We start from the raw sequence: 8,189 nt of genomic DNA on the forward strand, positions 1-8,189 counted from the left end.
CGATACCAACTGTAGTATCAGCATCGTATCGATACTCGCGTGACGGGATCGAAAATGTTCAGTTCTTTTTTGGGTTTACATTCTTGTTTAAAAAAACGTGTACTTGAACGCATCAAGGTTGTTCCTACAGCACATAAATGCACCAGAATTAAAGCAAAGCAGGTGTGTATAGTACTGCTGTTGTCTTTAAATTGACGTAAAGACTTTCACATTCTTGTTCATCTCCAGAAAACTTGACATTTTTATGCAGATATGTTTGGACTGTTGAAGATTCCACAGATCTTTGCTCCGAGGTCAAAGATGTTGATCCAACAGCGGGTTACTTTAATCCACGGCAAACCACCTCAATGTCAAATTGGCCCATTGGTAAGTTCATTTCACCATGATTGATGTTATGTATTTCCCACCCAAGTGAGAATGACTTGACTTATGTATGAATAACATAATATATGAATGTATTTTGTTTCTCAGGAAACTGCGTTTGTCCTGACCATGTTGACTTTAGCTACGCTGGGGCCTTCAGGATGGATCCTCGCTCACCTTGACTACTATAAAAGCCGTAACTGACATAAGGCTGTGTATTCAAAGATTGTCCACCTTATAAAGTCAATGTCTTCATTACTCATGAATGTTTTGTAATCTAAATAAATGTTAAATTGCATATTTGGTGTCCAAATATAACATTTCCACATACAAAAATGCTAACAGTCATTGGTCATTTGTCCATTCGGGCAATTGCAGACAGAGGCGACTGCAGACGTCTGCAAGCCTGTGCAAGTGACCGTTTAACCGATTTCACATCCACAAAGGGGAAAAGGCCTTACACCTGCTCAGTCTGCTTTAAATTTTTGTCACTCTGGTATTTCCAGAACCACACCAGTGAAAAATTGTGTATATGAGGACATTGGGAAGGCCTTGAGAAATTGCCTTCAAGCAGCACTGTCACAATTTATATATATATATATATATATATATATATATATATATATATATATATATATCTGTATGACTTAATTCACATGTGAGAACAGGGTACTTTTCACCTGTGCTTTGTGTCTTTCACATGCTTATACTCACAAAAGTATTAATTTACATAGTTTAGTATAAAATGGCTACATGTGTTTCACAATTACCTCCTTTTTAAATAAATATTAAATCTCTAATATGTGAAGTGCTCTGTATTTATTGTATGATGAAAAAAAATTATTTACGCCAGTCATTTTTTTCCTTTTTTTTTCCTGATACATTTTAATTTATTTATGCGAGTAAAGTAAATATATTAATCTGTGCTGTAATGAGACAGGCTATTATATTAAATTATGTTAAAATACAATAGTAAATTTATACTGTACTTTGCTCGCATATACCTATGTCATCCTCACAATCAATCATGCCATTTTGCTATCGACAGTATTGACTTACACTGCACCTTACACCTTTTCGACTATCGATTGCTCAACCTGCCAGAACAGGAAGTGGATACGACAGAGCTAGCTCAGCTATCCGGAAGAAGTAGCCGCCCGAAGGCAAAACTGTCTGCTAACAGCTCGACGTTGTAGTAAATAGTTTTGTTTGCACAGGTCCTCTAGTCGGGTAGACTGCTATCATGTTGCCGGCGAATTTGGAGGAGTTTTCCTTCATCCAGGAGGATGAAGTCGGTGGGACTTTGTAGTCTCGCCACAGCTTCCTGATGCTCGTTGTCCCCAAGTTAGCTCCTTTTGGACACGTAGCTCGGGGTAAGTTATCTCATTCATGCGAATATGAACTACACTATATCACATTATAATGATAATAATGAAATATTTTCGGCGTTCTAATTGGTCCGGATCTTTCTTACCTTCGTTTTGAGTGTTCAAAACGTTGCCTGATCTGTATTGGTCTAAATTGCATTATTACATACATCTTAACAACACTGATTTAGCTTTAATATTATTGCAAGTTAGGAAAATACACGTTGGTGTGACTAATGTTTGACAACATTGTCTGGCATATCTCGGAGACTAAGTGTCATTTTATACTGACCTCAAAATGTACACAATGAAAACACTTTCTTCCTCACATTGTATTTATTCGATTTAGAGTTATTATATATAATGCTCACAAAAAATTAGGTGTATTCGGAACTTGAGGGTGAACATAAAATGCACAACAACTTGCAGGTACGCTTGAATTGGCCTTTTTCTACTCTTTTTGAGTGCCCAACTGTTACTTTTTAGTGTCATCAGCAGGTTGCAACAGAGATACAGAGGGAATAGAAGAGTCAAGGTAAGGCATACAGTATGCCTTTTTGTGAAAATATAAAATTTTGCTGTCCAGCTCCTTGTTAAAGAACAAAAAAGTAAGCTGGAAAATTAAAGGGGACCTATTATTATTCTCATTTCTGGTGCTTTGTATTGAGTTGTGGACTCCAATAGAGCAGCTACACAAGATAACCCTCATGGAAAGCTTTTGAGATCTTTCAAGTTATACACCTCTTCACTGTTTCCATGGACTTCCTCCTTCCAACCAAAACAGTCTGCTTAATATAGTAGTCCACCCCCCGACCCTCCTCTTAGTACGGCTACTCTGTTGTGATTGGTTACACTCCCAAGCACTCCTGAGGACTTCCAGATCTGCAGCCCACATATGGAAATCCCAATTGCATTGACTTCAGTAAAACTCAATGCTTAGTAAAGCTAAAAAAAAAAACTCGGTAAAGCATACAGAGCCATCCAAAAGTTCTTTTATGGCTCACTTCCAAATACACAAACCTCATTATCTGATGCTTTGGCATAGTTTAACATGAGAATACAACATTGTATTAACATGGATAGGTCTGAAAAGTGGAGAAAAGCATAATCAGCAGTTGCTGACAATTATAATGTACATACTTGTGCTGTAATACCTCAAAAATATCCATGTGTGATGAAGAGCATGGCATATTTTCAATTGGTGTGAAATTAATTGCATCATTCATGAAGAGGTGCTCTCTCCATACCCAAGCTCAATTATAACCCAAATTAACCCTGAGGCACTTTTACATATGTTGTTGCAGTTTTATCACTGTTTATTATGTTAGTAGACACAGTACAGGAGCACAGTACCGAAAAAAAAGCAGGTATTTTCTGATCCATTTACATGTGGATTTCGTCACTCTGTGCAGGAATGATAATGCACAGTACGGCGGTGTCACAAGACCCTTCCCACGGTGTAGGGGAAAGGGGGGAGATGGTGCACACAATATCCAAGGAGACTCTGGGGTCTCCAGATGCGTCTGAGCTGGGAAGCCCGAGATCTACACTGAACTTTGACCTCCTCAACATGGTCTTGTCGTACAAGAGAATGGCGCTCTTTTTAGAACCTGTGACAGATGTAATGGAGTTGGCTCGCTTCCTGCTCGGGTATGTATTTATAGTGAGGGTGAGCACAAGCCATTTCAGGACACTTTTCAAATTAAGCTTTTCTGATAAATGCAATACATACATGCAATATGAAATCATAGTTTTCATAAAGGGGTTATTTATTTTGGAATGAATCATGTCACTGCTAATTTAAGATAAATATTGTTATTATTTAGGTGGAAGATGCCTCTGTGTTCGCTGCTCGTCTGTGTATTCCTCGATGTCTTCTTCTGCACTATCAACGAAGGTAAGAAAAGGCTCCAGCCGTCTTGAGTGGTGGATAGTTTGGTTAAATCTACTCATATCTGGCTTTCTTTTTTCTACCAGTGGGTTGGTTGTCTGTATGTTTGGTGGCAGTCACGGTGCCTGCTGCTTTGGGCTACCTGCAGGACAGGTGCTGGGGCAGAGCCTCAGAAGCTGAGCTCCAGAGGAGACGCTATCATACCGTGCACCGCCGAGACTTGCAGACGGTGCACCTCAGTAAACAGGAGGCCATGCTGGAAGTCAAAGACCTGTAAGAGAAACCGTAGTTTTCTTTTTCTGGCATTTGGCAGGCAAAATGACATTTTTGACAGGTGCTGTCAGTGAACTCCTGAGATAGATACATCATGTACTGAAAGCCAAGTTTTAGTTAAAACATTTCAGCAATATGGGTGGCCACTGGTCATTGAGGGGGCGATGGTGGGTCCCACAACCAAACTACTTGAGAACCACTACTCTACAGCACCCAAGGGGACTCACCAACAGAGCTCACTTGAGCTTAAGTACAGTATATGCACACATAGGGATGTTGGGTGTGTCTTTGTTTGTATAGTGTTTGCAGTATTGAATGAAAAGAAGTCTTTCTACACATACTCAATGGTCCAACCCAATTACAAAGGCAATGTAACTGAGTACCCATTCAAAAGCAACATCAAATGTAAATATACATAATAATCTATAAAGAAGAACATTTAAAAAAAGGTGTGAAATGACATTTTAATCGTGTAGATTGTATATTTTACCTTTTAAAAATGTAATATTGCATTAAAAATGGTACGATGTGTAAGAGGAATTCAGATGATGCTGATGGCTAATGTGTCATGTCTCCGTCAGGTTGAAGCACCTGGATGACATGCTTTCTTCAGCCTGTCAATCAGCAGAAACACTGTACAAAGTTCTGTACTGGGACAATCACACCACGTCATCAAGGTCAGAGCACACGCACACGCACACACACACACACACAGACACAGACACACACACGGTAAATATTGAAGGCACATTAGGAATGTGCAATAGAAACAATTATACATGCATCCATCCATCCATCCTTCCTTTTTATATGCCGTTTATCCTCATTAGGGTAACGGGGTATGCTGGAGCCAGCTGTCTTGGGGCGAGAGGTGGGGTACACCTTGGACTGGTCGCCAGCCAATCACAGGGCACATATAGACAAACAACCATTCACACTCACATTCATACCTATGGACAATTTGGAGTCGCCAGTTAACCCAGCATGTTTTTGGAATGTGGGAGGAAATCGGAGTTCCCGGAGAAAACCCACGCATGCACGGGGAGAACATGCAAACTCCATACAGACATGCCAGAGGGTGGAATCGAACTCGGGTCTTCCAGCTGTGTGGCCTGTGTGCTCGGTCACCATGCAGCTGAAGTAATTTTATACATACTGCTAAAGCGATACTTTTCCTGCTGGTTCTCTGCAATAGGAAATATGTTGGTAGATTAGATGTAACCTTCCAATTATCCATCCATCCATTTTCTAGGGGTAAGCTGGAGCCTAACCTTCCAATTATTAATGGAAGTAAATTAGTAGTAATCGGTTTCGTGTCAATTTTAATTGTGGATCATGAATAACACAAATAACAGATGAGGCTAAGAGGGTTTTTCAAGTAGCGGGGTGGGGCCCCCTGGGGGGGCGTGGTGAACTGTGTGGGGCGTTGTGAGAGGCAAGGAGTACTTTCACTATGCACATGATCGGCAATCAATTGTTGCCGTGGTGATGACAAAGACGCTGGTCCACAACCCACAATCCAAATGATTAATAACTGTTCTTCATGGTATCATGCAACGTTTATATCTTCTCTCTTCAGATTCTATGGAGGAATGTTTACAGTGGTGTGTCTTCTCTACCTCGCTCCTGTGGGCTGGGTGCTCGCTGGGTTGAACAGTACCATCTTCCTCTGGAACAGAGACTTCCACAGAGGTCAGCTCATCCCCAGATTTTTTTTTTTTAATATTTTGGAAGCAATAGTTGTGACTATGTTGTTTCTCGGCTTCTAGTTTTGTTGGACCTGAAGAAGTTGTTCCATTTGGGCCAGGACCGCACCTCAGAGGCAGTGTGTGAAGAACAGGAGCAGAGCAACATCGTGGACAGAACTCCCACACCAACCAGTCTGGAGGTGAGCGCCCCTCTGCTGGAGGGTGGGTCAAATGAAACGTTCAGTGGCACTGATGTACCGTATACTGTGCAGAAGTCTTAACTTAAGCCATTATTTACATTATTTGTATTTTGCGGCATCAGTATTTGTCAGTATCGTTATTGAAATTGAATCGACATAAGAAAATTAACAATATACTTGACGTAAATGATTGGAATAAAATGATTGGACAAAATGGCTGGACTTTTGCACTGCACTGTAAAGTCAACTATAGCGATAAGCCGCTTATCTAATCCAAGGCATACTCTTCATGTACAGTATTTATCCGATACCACTAAGCAGGCCTATGTATGCATTTTTTATGCACCACCTTCTTTGTGTTCAATTGTAATTCTCCATCAAAGGCTTAGGCAATGTGGAATTACATTTTCTCTAAAGTGTTCTTTGGAAGAGGGGGGTCCAAATATTTACAGAAAAATTACAGGATGCGGGGGTCCACTTTGAGCATTAAATATGCTAAAAGCAATCCAATGTAGGTCAATGTATGCTAAGCAATCCGAACAAAACATCCACATCTTAGCGTTGTGTTATTCATTCATTCATTTTCTACCGCTGGAGCCTATCCCAGCTGTCTTCGGGCGAGAGGCGGGGTACACCCTGGACTGGTTGCCAGCCAATCACAGGGCACATATGCGTTGTGTTATATCTAATATATTTACTATATCTAATAATACATCTCAATAACTCATTCAATCCCAGCCAATATTTTCAAAATACAAGTCCTTCAATATAGAGACAATTTTGACAGATTTTCCAAGGCACACTGCATATTGTATTCTGTGGCTATGTAAACATGGATCCCACCAAAATAAATATTAGTATAATATTTCATCAGAAAACAAAAGTTTGTTACTACCTTTTTCTGTTGTTTGATAATCAGCGGTAGACATTGTTAAGTTTCAGGAAAATATCACTTCCCAACAAAAAATTGAGAAAAACAACTTCATTTAGACATTTTTTTTTTTGCTTTTCTTCAAAAAAGGGTTGTTTTTACATCAAATCATTTATTTGCAAATATAGCATAGAACATTTGGAACCAAACTGTGTGTTTTAAACATTTCACCAAACATATGTAACCTTCTGCATGCTACACTCCTCCATGATTTTTCATGTCCCTGTTGCCTGTTGATCTAAAACAGCTCGAAAAGTAACTCCTTTTAGACATAGGAATATGTCTTTGGGATGGGGCGATCATGTTCATAAAAACATAGAAATACATCCTTGGGTTTGAATAAGTTGATAATCAATTCATTTGATTTGTAAAATTTCACCGTAAGCTGTTTTGACATGAATGAATGAATGTGTGTTGTAGGACATGTCACCTGGCAGTGTCGAGGAAGCTGAAGAGGCTGAGCCTGATGACGAATTTAAAGACGCAATCGAGGTATTACATTATGAAAATGACTCTGCATCGTTCATGGGCAGACCCTGCATTTGCTTTCTGTGATGAACTTTTAGCATGGAGTCTATTACACTCAATTATGGTTCGCTATTACATTATTAGTTTCATATTTAGCCAATTGCCATCACAACACAAAATGCTGGTGAGCGCTTGATGACGTCATTCCAATTTTTTCCCCCCCTGCTTTCCTCTGAACACAGGAAAGTTCAGTTCCCCTGCAGGTGAGTGTTACCCCCCACGGTTGTCTGTTAGCGTCTCTCTCGTAATCTTGGCTGTTCTCATCTACTGACCTGTGTTTAGAAGCCTCTATATAGCATGTTCTTGCGTAGTAACATGGATGCTTGTGGGTTAAGTTGTGCTCTCTGTGTTATCCCGCATCCCAAAAAGGAAACCCCTTTGGTGTTGGTGGTAAGTACCTCAACCTTCCAAATATGTTGAGTACTTTGTCTTTGCGATTGCCAGCGGTAATGGTTGTCGTCTACTCAGTTGCGCTTGAAATAATTCCAACGTGATCGTAATTTACATTTATTGTAGAGGCAAAGGTGGCAACGGCGGTCGAGTGGTTAGCGCGCAGACCTCACAGCTAGGAGACCAGGGTTCAATTCCACCCTCAGCCATCTTTGTGTGGAGTTTGCACACATAAGTGCATGCGTGGGTTTTCTCCGGGTACTCCGGTTTCCTCCCACATTCCAAAAACATGCTAGGTTAATTAGCGACTCCAAATTGTCCATAGGTATGAATGTGAGTGTGAATGGTTGTTTGTCTATATGTGCCCTGTGATTGACTGGCTACCCCACCTCTCGCCCGAAGACAGCTGGGATAGGCTCCAGCACCCCCCGCGACCCTCGTGAGGATAAGCTGTAGAATATGAATGAATGAGTTCTCCTCCTATTTTGTGTGGAAGTGGTAACTTTTTGGCTTCTTATTTTGTCTTTCCCCACCCTCGACCATCTCTGTGTGGAGTTT

At 40.5% G+C, this 8,189-nt stretch overlaps 1 protein-coding gene and 1 long non-coding RNA gene across 4 annotated transcripts in view; both read left to right on the forward strand.

The window, feature by feature from the left end:
* Positions 1-2: 2 nt before the first annotated feature.
* Positions 3-499, forward strand: LOC131120708 (uncharacterized). The gene is made up of 3 exons (XR_009127262.1): positions 3-162; positions 251-366; positions 472-499. It is a non-coding gene; the product is annotated as an uncharacterized LOC131120708 (long non-coding RNA).
* A 964-nt stretch (positions 500-1,463) lies between these two features.
* zfyve27 (zinc finger, FYVE domain containing 27) overlaps positions 1,464-8,189 on the forward strand; it is an 8,972-nt gene continuing 2,246 nt past the window's right edge. The window contains exons 1-10 of one of the 3 annotated variants that reach the window (XM_058069491.1): positions 1,464-1,736; positions 3,143-3,380; positions 3,557-3,627; positions 3,708-3,894; positions 4,476-4,571; positions 5,474-5,586; positions 5,664-5,782; positions 7,134-7,205; positions 7,424-7,444; positions 7,611-7,631. In XM_058069491.1, the coding sequence (XP_057925474.1) occupies positions 1,691-1,736; positions 3,143-3,380; positions 3,557-3,627; positions 3,708-3,894; positions 4,476-4,571; positions 5,474-5,586; positions 5,664-5,782; positions 7,134-7,205; positions 7,424-7,444; positions 7,611-7,631 (984 nt within the window). In that variant the 5' untranslated portion in view covers positions 1,464-1,690. The remainder of the gene's footprint in view (positions 1,737-3,142; positions 3,381-3,556; positions 3,628-3,707; positions 3,895-4,475; positions 4,572-5,473; positions 5,587-5,663; positions 5,783-7,133; positions 7,206-7,423; positions 7,445-7,610; positions 7,632-8,189) is intronic. The other 2 variants (XM_058069500.1, XM_058069510.1) reach the window with 2 other exon arrangements.

This window comes from Doryrhamphus excisus, chromosome 1, assembly GCF_030265055.1.
Source record: "Doryrhamphus excisus isolate RoL2022-K1 chromosome 1, RoL_Dexc_1.0, whole genome shotgun sequence".
NCBI classification, from domain to species: Eukaryota; Metazoa; Chordata; class Actinopteri; order Syngnathiformes; family Syngnathidae; genus Doryrhamphus; species Doryrhamphus excisus.